Source organism: Echinops telfairi, unplaced genomic scaffold, assembly GCF_000313985.2.
Source record: "Echinops telfairi isolate 266 unplaced genomic scaffold, ASM31398v2 ScPeMD7_2;HRSCAF=8, whole genome shotgun sequence".
NCBI classification, from domain to species: domain Eukaryota; kingdom Metazoa; phylum Chordata; class Mammalia; order Afrosoricida; family Tenrecidae; genus Echinops; species Echinops telfairi.
Genome location: NW_022103898.1, coordinates 27,376,268 through 27,391,457, shown reverse-complemented (window position 1 = coordinate 27,391,457; position 15,190 = coordinate 27,376,268). Strand labels below are relative to the sequence as shown.

General features: G+C 41.6%; 1 protein-coding gene across 1 annotated transcript in view; it reads right to left on the bottom strand.

Annotated features, from left to right (window-relative positions):
• The window catches only part of ANKS1B (ankyrin repeat and sterile alpha motif domain containing 1B), a 1,383,364-nt gene extending 1,368,622 nt beyond the window's left edge, over positions 1-14,742 (bottom strand). The window contains exon 1 of the mRNA XM_030886113.2: positions 14,609-14,742. Coding sequence (XP_030741973.1) covers positions 14,609-14,742 — 134 coding nt within the window. The remainder of the gene's footprint in view (positions 1-14,608) is intronic.
• Between the last annotated feature and the right edge of the window lie 448 nt (positions 14,743-15,190).

Genomic DNA, 15,190 nt, shown 5'->3' with positions numbered 1-15,190 from the left:
AGTGGAGGGGCAGCAAAAGAAAGGAAGGCTCTGGAGGAGAAGGATTTGACACAATGGTTGCAGCAGTGGGCTCCACCCAGAACGACGGTGAGGATGTGCAGGGCTGGGCATTGTTTCGCTCTGTTGTGCACAGCTTCGCTGTGAGTCAGAACTGGCATATGGCACCACGAGGCCTGGGAAGATACAATGCATGACAGGAAACATTTTATTATTAGAGGATAAACCTGAGCAGGAACCAACAAGTGAACACAGACATCACAGGAGGGCAAAGGGACACACGAAGGTTCAGAAAATTCTCAGGAAAACTTGCCAAGTTCTCCAGTTTTTCTACAGAGCCTGACACCGGAGCTGATGAGGGCCTGGAGGCGATGGGTTCAGTTTTATGCACTTGAAAGAGTTAGATTACAGCATTCATTAAGACAAACTATGGAAACACTGTATGTTCCTCCTCCGTGTAAGAGGGAAGAATAAACCCCACCTCCATGGAAACAGGGGATAGACAAGATATTCAAACACCTCTAAAAACAAGATACTAGATGATATCAAGACCCTGAGACATTTTTAGATAAAAGTATTCCCCTCTTTTAAAGTGAAAATGATGATGGACAAATAGATATTTTAAAATATCTCTAGCCAACTTATTTTAACATTCAATTCAGCTTCCCATTCATGTTCTATCAAGAAACCAATTTAAAGCACAACACTGCCTATAATGTGCAACTGTATGATGAACACAAGCAAAAATAGAGAACTATTCAAGAACTGAAATCTGTGATTATATATAATTTTGTAAAAATAAAAATCTACATTTCTATATACACACTGAAAACATATTGACTCTTTCACAAACCAGTTAATTTCTTTGAAACAAGGAGATTGTGATGATAAATGTTATGTATCAATTTGGCTAAGATATGATTCTCATAGATTTGACAGGGCACTGGACTGATTGGTTTTGATGTAATGTAGTATAATCAACTTGTATTTTGTGATCCTATGTGAGTACTCAATTAGTTGAAAGCCAGTTTTCTTAGGGGTCCTGGTCTGTACCCAGTGTATATGAGTTTTTGGGCAAATCTGTCAGGATAGCATCCAACGTGGCATCTGCTGACCTCCAGCTTGTGGGATGTGAGCCAGCAGCTTGCCATCAAGCCTGATGATTTGGGGGTCACTGGCCTGTACAACCATGTGAGTTGGGAAACCCTCCAGCCTGATGCTTGGCTCACAAACCTATGACTCGCCAACCTTCACAACTTTGTGAACTATTTCCTTGAAATAGCGCTCTGTGTGCCACACACATACACACACACACACACACACACTCACGCACATTTTATAGGTTTTGCTCCTTTAAAGTAACTGGCCTAACAGAAGTAGTACAGCATGATGGAAAGACATCTGGATCGAGAGACCTGAATTGGAATCAGGATCTACCGCTTACTAGTTGTGTAATTTTGTACAAGTTATCAAACCCTTCTGATCTTCTATCCCACATATAATACTGAGGTTAATATTTAGTACTTTGTAAGATTATTGTGAACACTGGACATAAATCATGTAAAGTGGATCACATGATATATGAGATACTAAAAATGCTGGCAACTCCACTTCTAAAAATATGCATGAAGAAAATAATTGTATAGAAAAGATAGCCTGTAAGGCTCAGTAGTTGAGCATTCTATTACTGAAAATGGTTGACATTTCAAACCTAATCAGGAACTTGGAGGGAGAAAGACCTAGTGATCCTAGAAAACACGAAGACCATCTGAGTCCAGACCACGGTGATGGCAGCTCAATGCTTACACAATGGTTTTCAAACTTCAGTTTATGTAGGACTTACCAAGGACTGATGTCAGTAAATTCTATGTGTAAAATTGATCAAAATAGCAAATATCTTGTTTTTACTACAATGTTAGGGAATGTAATATTTTCTAAACTGTTAGGGAACAACAGCTACTTAGGCTTCAAAGCTTATTTGAAGGGTCTATTTCCAGGGTCTACACTCAAATTCTGACCTAGTGGGTCTGGGGGTGGGTGGGGAGCCAGGAACTGCATATATTTAACAAGCACTGCAGCTGATTTAAGATTAATTTATGAAATGTCTACCTTAGATGGAATAGCATAAACCATTAAAATGATGATTATGAAGATTGTAATAACAGTGAATAGGTTTTCTATAAAATCTTGATTGGCTAGCAAGTTGGATGGTGGTTGATTGATAATGAAATTTTGGCCAAAGGACAACCAAATACATAGCAGAAAACAAACCAGTTTTGGGGTGGTGGTTTAAGAACTAGTTAAATCAGTTGGTACATTTTTCATATTCTCTGATCAAGCAACCTTCATTGTCAATAACCAAAGCAAACCAACAGAAAGTAGCTCTGTGCTGGAAAACCCTACTTCTGGAGTTTCCCAGCAGTAAGCATATCCCAGCTTAATTCCTGCTGCTCCCTCCAAACACACTCCCACTCACTCTCTTGTCTGCACAGTAACAGGAAAATATCTGCACAAAGCATGGATCATTCGGTAGGTAAACAGAGCACTTTCTTAGTATACTCAAAGCACATGACATAGTTATACTGTATGTGTGTAATACATAAACAATTCCAAATGCAGATTAGAACTAAACCTCCCAAACAAGAACCCAAAGTGGCTAAATAGTAATTTAAGCAAAAAGAGAAATTTTAAATTAATGTGGAAGAATGTTATTTGGGACTTGGGGGTCAGAACTTCAAATGTTTATGCCTGTATGGTGAAACATACATTTAAGGACTAATCAAGATGCTGGAATCAATTGGCATTTTGTTTTTTTTAATAACAAGAAAATACATTTTTAAAAATTTGAATCTCAGACCATGTTAGATATTAAAGCTCTCATACAATGGTAGCCCCTATTGTTGTTGTCTTCTGTGGTTGAGTAGTTAATGTGTACATCTGAGAATAATTTCTGGAAATAAGAAAATAACATTATCACATGCTGATATCTAAGATGGGTAGATATAACAGATTATTCACAAATACCGTATCCAATCAACAGTTCTACGGACTAAACAATAAACGGTAAGTACAAACATTTCTACCTCCAGCTTTCTCATCTCAACTACCCCATTTCTCGTCTCTAATCAAATCTCTTTTCCCTCCATAGCACCAGACTTCTAAAAATGAAGGAGAAATGACCACTTTCCTCCAAGCCCTGTTTACAAATCTGGCAAAACTCATTCCAACAGTACTCTTCAGTAACCCCATTGTTGAACTTGTTGTTGTTGTTGTTAGGTGCTTTCCAGTCACGTCCAACCCAGAAGGATCCTACGTAGAACAGAGCAAAACACTGCTAGTCCTGTCCCTAAAGTGTAGCTTCCTCTTCAGATGAAAACACTTACAGGCTCTCCTTTACCAGTCCGTCACACTTCAGTATGAATTAAATAACTGCCATCACCTGTAAGCAATTTTTGGTTCTGAGGGAAAGACAAGAAAGAGGTAAGACTACCAGTCCCTGAGGTTAGGAGAGAAATCAGCATTCAAGCAGGCAAAAAACTAGATATAAAAGCAATCTGGCAAACCGCTCAATTTCTTCTTCGTCGTCTATCCCCTTCCACACAACCGATTCCTGCTCTATTTCCTCACACACGTTTCTTCTCTTAGCAGGACAGATAACATAAGAACTCAACGTGGGTGAATGTGTAGCAATACCGGGAGCAGGAAGGCATTCCTTCTCATTAAAGTGGGTGAGGGTGGAGGAGGAATTAGTGAAAGGCGGCCTGGTGTGGGGCACAGAAATATCAGGCAGGCAGTAGGATAGGAAATGAGGCTGGCTGGTTTTGCCCACCTGAAGTCATCAAGAAGTGATCCAATCAAAGTACTGATCAAAATAGTAACAAATCTAGGCTGGTTTTTCAGCTAACTGGAAGAAATTGATCACTTTAAATAAAAATGAGTATAACACAGTAGGGACCCTGGTGATAGAATGGCTAAGTATCTGGCAGCTAACAGGAAAGTTGGTGGTTCAAACCCACCCATAGGCGAAAAAACCTGCCAATCTGTTTGTGAAAAGATTACAGCGGGGGGAGCTGCGAGGGAGGGGGGAAAATGAGGAGCTGATGCCAGGGGCTTAAATGGAGAGCAAATGTTTTGAGAATGATGAGGGCCACAAATGTACAAATGTGCTTTACACAATCGATGGATGTATGAATTGTGATAAGAGTTGTATGAGCCCCCAATAAAATTATTTTTTTAAAAAATTTTTTAAAAAGATTACAGCCTAAGGAGCCTCAACAGGGAAGTTTCCTTCCATCTCACAAGGTCATTGGAGCTCTGGTGGTGCTGCAGAGTAAGCAACGGATTTCTAATCACAAAGTTGGTGAGTTCAAACCCACCAGTTGCTCCATCCGAGAAAGATAGGGCTATCTGCTCCACTAAATAATGGCAACCTCTGAACCCCGAGACAGGGTCACTATGGGTCGGAATTGAGTTGGTGGCAGTAGATTCATAAAGTCACCATGAGTGAATATCAACTCAATGGCACCCAACCACAAGCCAACCCAACAGAGCCCAAAATACTGTGCAGCTGAATCAATGTTCCATTTAACCAACAGATACAGGAAGACACACTATTAACATAAATCACTCTTCCTAAGACCAGATTCAGAAGAAAACATTCTTTGGACATTACAATAGAAGGAAGATCATTATGCTTTGGGTGTATTTCTTAGCCATCTTCAAAATTACACAATTTTGTATTCATCTGGGTTTAACACAATTCACTTGCAGTCCTAATAATGCTGCAACTGAAGAAAATTGGACCCTAAAAAGAATTTCTTACAGAAGGGTTGCAGGGAGGAGACGAGCCAGTCAGGGTGCAGTGTAGCAAAGATGAAACATACAACTTTCCTCTAGTTCCTAAATGCTACCTCCCCCGCCCCCACTATCATGATCCCAATTCTACCTTACAAATCTGGCTAGACCAGAGGATGTACACTGGTACAGATAGGAACTGGAGACACAGGGAATCGAGGACAAATGATCCCTTCAGGACCAGTGGTGAGAATGGCAATACCGAGAGGGTGGAGAGAAGGTGGGATAGAAAGGGGGAACCGATTACATATAACCCCCTCCCTGGGGGAATGGACAACAGAAAAGTGGGTAAAGGGAAACATCAGACAGTGTAAGATGACAATAATGATTTATAATTTATTAAGGGTTCATGAATGAGGAAGGGATGGGAGGGAGGGGGAAAATGAGGAGCTGATACCAAGGGCTCAAGTAGAAAGCAAATGTTTTGTGCATGATAAGGGCAACAAATATATGAATGTTCATGACACAATGGATGGATGGATGGATTGTGATAAGAGTTGTACAAGCCCCAATAAAATGATTAAAACAAAAAAAAAGAATTTCTAGATCTGTGTTACATACGTAATTCATTGACTTTTCAATTGGCCTTGTGCCTTGAACATGCCTGTTTAGTTCACACGTCACAACAGACATGAGAAATAACAGCAGCATGGATGTGTGTGATGTGCAATTGCCAGCTTTTTCAAATATAAAACATTCTCTCTGATCAACTCAAGATGAGCAATGAATTCCATCTTTTAAGTCACGCTGCAGTCTGTTCAACATAGAAACAAACTCATTCATTCACCCACTGCCCTGGAGTCGGCCCTGACTTGCAGTGACCCTACAGGGCAGAGTAGGACTCATCCCGTGGGTTTCTCAGGCTGCAAATCCTGCCAGGAGCAGAAAGCTCCCTTCTCCCGGAAGCAGCTGATGGGTTCCAACTGCTGACCTTGAGGTTAGCAGCACAATACTTACGTCACTCGTATGGAAACCAAAGGTATACTCAAATGCATTCAATGTTAAGTTCCTTCATGTTCTGCAGGTTGAAAATGAGTCTTTTCTCCCCCTTTGACTTGCTGTTTGCCGACTTTCGTGTCTAAATACTTGGAGTTTTCTGAAATGGACCCTTTGATAGAAATTTCCAAAATTAGCTCCGCCGCATAATTAAGTAGATGCTTTCGGTATACAACTGAACTCATCCAAGTGTGTTCACCGTCGCCTGAGAGGTTGCATTGCAAAGCTAAGCCAGGAGAAACACAGCTGAATCATGCGTGTAGCTGCACTGTCAGTGAAGATGCGCTCCGTCCTCCCATCAAATTTAAGAGATCCCTCGGCCACACTAGGAATTGCAGAACCTAAGAATGGACTGGGTGGGTGAGTGGCAGTCACCGACTGGCTGTCCTAGCTCCCAGTCTCACAACGCCAGCCTTTCAGATTTGAAGAGGGAGCTGAGAGCCCTGCTTCACAGAGAAAGAGGTCAATATCAAAATTCCCTCTGCTCTCCCCTTCCACCCATCCCACAGCTGGTGTGGCGCACTCCTGCAGACACAGCTCCCTGGAAATAATGGTGCAATCACCGCTCCCAACAGCATTCCTATCTAAAATAGATAACCCACTTGCAGCTTGACTGTCGTTATAGATAGAGCATTTCCAGGCAGCTTCACCACTCTGCCTGTGATTTCTTTCAGTTAACAATGCGCTTTCCCTGGAGGGGAATACAGGTCGGCACCAGGTTCCTAGTGTCCAAGCAACTTATACTTGCCCTTTAATGTTATGTAAATTTTGCCCTCGCTTTGAAATAATTGGACTAACCTCTACTCCAAATAAACCCCTCATCACAATCACTGTCACTGGCTGGTGTCTCGCTTTGAAATCCCTGAAAGGATTCTGATACTGTTCTTTCATTCACCCACTGCCACAGAGTCAACGCCAGCCCTTATCAACCGAACCTATAGAGGGTTTCTGAGGCTTTATAAATCTTTACAGTAGTAGATAGCCTCAAGTTTTGCCTTTGGAGCTGCTGGTCAGTTTGAGTTGCTGACGCTGAGGTTAGCAGTTCAAAGTTTACCTGACCACTGAAAACTGTGAGCACCTATTCCAACTTACCTACAAATTCCATTTGAGGTCTTAAGGACACGCTGAAGACATGGATCTCATTTGTAACCCAGAGACTGATCTGTGCCTTACAGATCAGAGTCCCACAACCACAATCACCCAAATAGGTGTGAAGATTCCAAAACTTCCTACTTTTTGTACCCATCCCCCAAAGTGTAATGAACTGGATACAATTTGTAAGCTCTCTGGGTTATGCCTTTGATGACTGGACCGTTATTTTCCTCCTTCTTCTCATTAATCTGCACTTTCATCCTAGAAAACTGGATTCTTCATATTTGACAAGAATTTACTCAATATACAGTGCAACTAGAATCTAAGTGATCTACTTTTATATACAATTTCTATAGTATAGGGCTCGTGGAGGCATTGAGAATGTTAAGTAGATCCACGACATTAGAAAATGTATCAAGGGTTCAGGGGGAAGGAGGAGGTAGGAGGGAGAAGTGGGGAGGGAGGGGAAAAAATGAGGAGCTGATACCAAGGGCTCAAGTAGAAAGCAGATGTTTTGAGAATGAAGATGGCAACATATGTACAAATGTGCTTGACACAATTGATGTATGTATGGATTGTGATAAGAGTTGTATGAGCCCCTAATAAAATGATTTTAAAAAAAGAAAACTATTGCTGGATTGAATCATAAGCTTTAACCTAGACTCAGAAAGAAAAAAATAATAATGTAACGTACATTTTAAATGGGAGTTATTTTTATTTAACATGAAGGTTCTTGACCTCACTGCCGCTCGAGTAGATTCTGACTCATGGCGACCCAAAAGGACAGAGTAGAAGTGTCCCTGTGGGTTTCTGAGACCGCAACTCTCATCTTCCTCCCGAGGAGTGGCTGGTGGTTTAGAACTGTTGGCTTTGTGGTTAACAGTCCAACAGTCCAACAGTAACTACTGCGTCACCAGGGCATAAAGGTACTCATGTTTTGAAACAAGCGTTAAGAGATTTTTCCAGGTTTGATCACTGTTTCATAAAAAAATAAGAGTTAAAAGGAAATTTCACACGTAATCTGGAGGAAGAAGAAGGAGTCAACTCAGTTTAAATACTCTGATGGGCTCTGACTTTTTTCTAAGGAAGAAAGGGGGGAGGCAAGGGGCATCACTGGAAAGAAACACAAAAGAGAAGCCCAGAGTTATCTCAGGGAAATACTAATGGCCCTTTCTGCTAAAATTGAAGGGGGAAAAGGAGGAGCTAAGTTCATTTATCATTAGTATTGCTAATATAACTCTAAATGTTGACAGAACATAAGTAAAACCATGGATGATTCTAAATCACACAGGAATCTTCTATGAAAACTAACAATGCCAATGATTTGATCCTTCCCAACTTCTTTGTCTGCTTCCATATTTGCCAATGAGATTCATTATCGAACAGAGAAGACTAATAACATTAGGAGATTGCCAAAGCTCCAAATGGATAGAGACCATAAGAGACACGCCACCGTGTTAAATGGCTTGGAGTATCCAGAACTAAAAGAATCAGATGTAAGAGGGGGAGAAGCAATGAATTTTGCATCATCAACGGCTCGCTAGTGGAGAGTTGTATTAAAGTAGCCCGGCTTCCATGGGATTTACAGATTTACTACATAAAGAAATTTCATAAACAGAACACTGCATCAATTTTGAAAGGCAATGGGTAAAATAGTTCATAATATTCTGAGTACAATGGAAATAAGTAGCTGAGTGATGGTTCTATTTTGTGGCTTCAGTGTTTGTAGAAATACCATGCACAGAGACTGCTACCTTTCCAATCTAAACAGAAGAGGGTTTACGTATAGATCATGCTACGTTGAATTCCAGTCATAGAAAGCATGGTTTATTAGATCTACATATGATTCAGAAGAGATAATATATGGGAACCATGGCTTCAAATTCCATTGGATGTATATATATATATATATATAAAGTTTTCAATGACAATTCACTCAAAGTGAACCTGTGGCTCAAAAATCTTGGCATGTGTTAGTGATGGTCTTAGATCAAGATATTACACTATGCTTTTGTTTAAATAGCCGGGATTTTCATTTCACTACATAAAACATGTCCATTGCAAAACACTGGAAAGTGCAAATAAGATTTTTTAAGTTACTCATAATTCAACCACCCAAAGTGGTTATCATCCCAGTCTTCATAAAGCAGATTATAAAGATCTTGCTCTCTCCCTTTCAAAATATATTATATATACAAGACTATTAAGGACCCCTGATGCTGTAGTGTGCTACATTTGGGGTTGCTAACCTCAAGGCCAGCAGGCGGAGCTAACTAGTCTTTTCACAGGAGAAAGAGGCGGCTTTCTGATCCGGTAAAGAGTTACAGTCTTGAAAACCCACAGAGAAAATTTTTCTCTGTAGAGTTTCCATGAGTCAGAATTGGCATTAAGGTACTGAGTTTGAGTTTTGGGTTAGGATACCTGACTATAAGAAGAAAAATAGGAAGCATTAAGATTGAAGACTCAATAATAACCTACAAATGCAGATGAAGCAACCTTCTTTTGCTGAAAGTGAAGAGAAACTGAAGTATTTATTGATAAAAGAGTACAGCCTTTAATATGAATTGCATTTCAACACAACCAAAACCATAAACCAAACTCACTGCCAATGAGTCTATTCCAATCACACGGATCTTATAGGACAGACTAGAACTGTCCCCTTTGGATTTCCAAGATTTTAAATCCTTATGGGAAGAAACAGCCTCATCTCTGCCCCACAGAGCAACTGCCGGGTTCAAACCAATGGTCTTCTGATTCGCAGTTCAGTGTGTATCCCATTAAGCCACCAAGGCTCCATGTCAACGTAACAAAAACCAAATTCCTCACAACCGGACCAAAAAACAACATCATAATAAACAGAGAGAAAGGACTGAATTTGTCAAGGATTTCATTTTACTTAGATCCACAGTCAATGACCACGGAGGCAGCAGTCAAGAAATAGAATGATACATTGCATTAAGCAAATTTACAAGATCTCTTTAAAGTGTTAGGCAGCAAATATGTCACTTACAGGACTAAGGTGCACCTGATCCAAGCCAGGGCATTTTCAGTCACTTTTTGTGCTTCTGAAGGCTGGAAAATGAATAAGGAAGTCTGAAGAAAAACTCACACATTTGCCTTAGGATGTTGGCAAAGATTATTAATGATGCCACGAAATGTCAGAAGAATGGACAAATATGTCTTGAGAGAAACGCAGACAGAATGTGCCTTAGAAGGAAAGATGATGAGATTTTGTCTCAGATGCTTTGGACACACTGTCAGGAGGGACCAGTTCCTGGAGAAGTTCATCTTGCTTGGTAAGGTCAGTCAACAAGACCCTCAAGGAGATGGGTGGCTCAGTGTCAACAACGCTGGTCCACAACCTAGCAACAATGGTGAGGATGATGCAGGACCCCATCAGGCAGCATTTTCTTCTGTTATGCATATATGTGGATATGTTTGATGGTGATGTTTTTACAAAATATATAATCATTGCAGGAATGATGTTTTGTTACCTGCTTTTTAAAACTCAACAGAGATCAAGCCTCCATATATTAGACACTGTGAGTTCAGCATTGAACTGATGCTAATTGCAAGGTTGGCCATTCAAACCCACCAGCCACTCCAAGGGAAATAAATGAGTTGTCTGCTCCCATAAAGATGGACAGTCTCAAAAACACTATATTGGACGCATGAATCAGAATCAACTCAATAACAATGGGCTTGGTTGGGGATCAGTTATTCAAACAATTCCTAATGCATTTTGTTCATTTCTGGACTCATTTTAAGAAGGCCATCAAAAAAATTGAGTGTGAACAGGAGGTAAAGTTGGGTAGTGAAAATACAAGTCCATAACACCTGCCACATGACAAAAGGAAGAAAAAATGGCAGTACTTCCCTGGGGTGGAGGTGAGAGGAAGTTTCTAAGAAACAGTACGCCACCAGAACTGTTTTGACAGGTAGGGAAAGCCTACTGTACTGCCCCATATTGCAACTAGTGCCAATTTGTGGGAGTAGCATGGAGGTGGTTTTCAGTTCAACAAAAAGAATTTTTTTTTAAATAGACCTATTACCAAAAAAACAAGTCTAATGTGTAAGGGATGCAGCAGAGGAAGTGCCTGTACTCAGAAGATGACTTAAAGGCTTATCTGAAAAGCGGATGAATCTCAGGATGGGGCAATCGGCTTTGATAAAAGTATACAGCCTTGGAAACCCTGTGAGGAAATTCTACCCTGTCTTATAGGATCACTCTGAGTCAGGATCATACTGAAGACAGGCAGTGGGCTGGGGTATTTCATAGACCTTAGAGCAGGCACTACAAGTACCCCCCCCCCTCCGCTTCCCAATACCCACACACACTTTATAGAGGAGTAAAGGAAGGATGGAGGGATTTTAAAAATATTCATCCAAGTTTATTTTTGCTTTTGTTAAAAATTATCATGTCACTGAAACACACTACTGCTCAGTTTGTAGGTTGTACAACACCAAAATACCTTCAAAAGAGTTCTTATCTAATGATCCCTTAAAGGGCCATCATGAGATCTGCTTTAATCATTAATAATACTGTTATTATTCCTGGAGAAAAAAATTGCACACTGGGCTATCCAAATTGTCTATGAATCTTACACTTTATGAATAAAGTGTATTTAATGAATGGTACAGAAGGAACGGTAGAGCAAATTTAAATCATAGGATTTCCCAATAGAAGTTATTGAGTTGGTGAATGTTGTGTTGTGTAAGTTTTTGCGTAAACTGAAAAAAATTGCATGAATAACAATGAGTACAGAGAAAAAATTCTAAAATTGATTCTTGATACAGTTGAACTAATGAATTGATATATGGATGAAGTGCCAATAAAACTTTTAAAAAGGAAGAATTTCTAACCTCTGTTGTTCCTAATTGAGTGACCTTGGGGAACGTTTTCGTCTTTCTCTCTCCTGGGCCCTCTGTGAAATGAGGGTGGGTTTCTTCAGAGTGATATGGGAACTGAATGAAATGATACGGCAAGCATTTAGCACAGTGGCTGATAGGCTCAGCACACCACACAGGTAACATGGGGAGGGGGCGTGCTAAGCCTATTCCATAACTCACTCCAAAATATTAAAAAGCTCCCAGTGCTGCTCTATTTGATGTGAAGCAGCACGTTTTCTATCATTCTGTACATTGATTTCTGATGGCATTCACTTGTGACAAAGTGACAGAGAAATGAGATGCGTCCTCTAATAAATTCCACGTTATGTGGAGAACCACCCAAAGAATACAATTTCCACTTGCAGTTTCTCTCACTCTTTCTTCTCTATGGGAGACACCAAGTGCATGCTGAAAGACTCCTGGTTCTGCTGGTCAGTCTTACAACTTGGTTCAAACTACTCTAATGGCCCCAGGCCTATGTTTTCTTGTTTTCTACATGCATTCTACCGCTGCTAACCTCTGACGAAACAAGTCAAATTAAGTCACAATTTGAATATTTTATTATTTTTTAAAAATCATTTTATTTGGGGCTCTTACTGCTCTTATAACATTCCATCCATCAATAGGTTGCCATCATCATCTCCAAAACAATTTCTTTCTACTTGAGCCCTTGGTATCAGCTCCTCTTTTAACTTGGATGTTTTAGTTAAGGTCTCTTTACCATTAATCAGTTGGGATTTTACTCCTGGAAGCGATGGTAAGCTCTTTCTATAAAAATGGGAACCCCAAAACACTGTCATTGAGTCCATTCTAACTCAACAAGCCTAAGACAACGAAGCCGAACTGCCTCATGGGATTACGAGGGCTGTGGAGCTTTGCAGACACGGACTGCCACATCATTCTCGCACGGAGAAGCATCCAGTGGGTTCGATTCACCAACCTTTCTATTATCTATTAGCAGCTGAGTGCTTACCCTCTGAGCCACCAAGTACTTTACCAAAAAAGGTGGGAAGAATGCTTAAAGGAAGCTGGCCTTCAAGAGATGTCACAAAGAGAGTCTTATAAAATCATCCCTCATCTTAACAAATTTTGTGTGTTCTCGGTGAATTCTTCTGCATTTCCCATAAGGCACTGCCTGTTTGTACAAGCCTCTTTCAAGCCATTACTTTTATCACTGATTGGGATCCACTAGCCAAAAATATGCCCTTTACCTGCAACTTAAAAGCATAAACCAAATAAACCTATTACCAAAAAAAACACACCTATTACCAAAAAACATCAATTTCCCAAGCCTTAGGGCAACTATCAGAAATGCATTCTCAAATAGGCACACGTGGTCCAACTTGTGTTTGAAAATGAAGACTATTTAGTAAGGGAGTACAGGCAAATGCTATCACTTCTGAGACCTTTCATTTTAAAAATGTCCCATAATACTCCTTGTAGTGATGTGAACTGTCATTGCCATAACTTGCCACCATCAACAAATACATAAAACTTTTAAATTCCCATCAACTCTTCTCCAACTAATTTCTTTCATTGTACTGTTTTCATTTCCCTCATTAGGCAATATTGTAATTGCATTGTCTGACCACTGGCAACATATGGGAACTTGGGTAAAGATCACAATGCTAGCGCCCCAAAGTTTGTATTAAGTATTTGTCAAGCGTAGCACTGGGTACTCTTATCAAAACCAAGAAAACCTGCCGGACTTGTTAAAAATCTTTACAAGTATACTTGCATTGCTTATGGTATGTTTAAGGGTGACAGCATGAATAATGACTGACACCCCCACTTCTAAAAAAAAAAACTGCCCAGGATAAATTGAATAGCCAAAATCTCAGAATCTAGAGACCTTTTCCTGGCAGGTTCTCTATTTTATACTTAAGGCTCCTCCCGCTCCTATAATTCCATTTGCTCATTTCCACTTAATAGTTAATAGTTTCTCACACAGGCTCATCAATCCTATTTCTAAGGCACTGCGCCTGCTGGATAAAGACCTTGACATATATTTTTTAATGTCATTTGAGGAAAATTCCCCATGTAATCTTAATCTCACCTGCAACATCTTCACATCAAAGGGTCTCTACTATAAACCCTATAACATCCCCATCTGCCACCCTTTATCGTGAGGTAGAACCACCAAGTTTCACTCAGCTGTGTCCAAAGAGCTGGCAGTCTTGCTGGGGCTGCCCAGCCTGGCCCAGCAAGTTTTACCCGCGCCCTGGACGGTGACATCTCACCAGACGGTTCACTTTCCTCATTTTGTGGGATCACCACCCCACCGCACAGCAAATGCCTTCTGCAAGAGAAGGGAGCAGCGACCAAAGGCTGTGGCTTTTTGCAGGCTGGTTGCATGCATGCTGCAGTTTCTCTGCCAATTCCATTTGAATAGACAAAAAAAAAAGGAATTTAGGAAAAGGAAAAAAAAGGCTGGATTTGGAGCTGGAAACATGTAATAAGCCATGATGGCAAGCGAGTGGAAAGGCGATTTTCTTCAAGCGACACTAGTACATGTCCAAGTTCCGCACCACAGCTCAGGGAGGGGGGAAAGTAGCAACTGACGCATTGATGGAAGGCTATTTTAAAATTACTCAAAGACTCTATGGCATCCACCTGACTGGGAGACTCATGCTCCCTCTGCATGCACACAGCCTGTTTTCCTACCTAATTTAAGAATGAATCGCTGGCAGCCACCAGGTGCAAGTATCCTGAGGAGGAGAACGTATCCATCACAACGCATAGCGAGGTATGCAATCGGGGAGCTGGTCCCCGTCCTTACCTTAGCAGATTAGACAGGGGTAGGGGTCCGGATCCACCGCCCAGGATCCCTCCTTTCCTGCCAGACAGGAGTTTCTCCACCAGAGCCACATTTCCAGTTCGAGCAGCTTCCAGCAGCTCCTGGTCCTTCCCCATAGTCTCGCACAGACTCCCCCCACCCACCCCCAAGTCTTCTCCCCACCTCGGGTCCTCCTCCCCACCACCACCACCCTCACTTCCCCCCAATTCGGGGCCCTCCTAGCCCCACCCAGCAATAATGCAAAAGCTTCAGCACCCAGAGATCCCTGCAGCCCGGAGCCGGGAACACCACTCGCTCCTCTAGGGGCTCAGCTTTTACAATGGGGATCAGACCATGTCTTGAAAGAGGGGCTGGCCGAGCTGGGAGACGCGACGCGCCCCCACAGCCACTCCCCTGAATTCCTGAGGCCCCGTCCCCGCGGGTGGGGCGTGATGGGGTGGGGACTGGGAGGGGGGTGCTTAGGAGGAGCGGGAGGAGGATGCTGAGGACCCAGCAGGTTGGAGAAGGCGCCGGAGCCCGCGCGCCGCGCACGACCGCGGCCCGCGCGCCCTGCCTCCCCGGCCC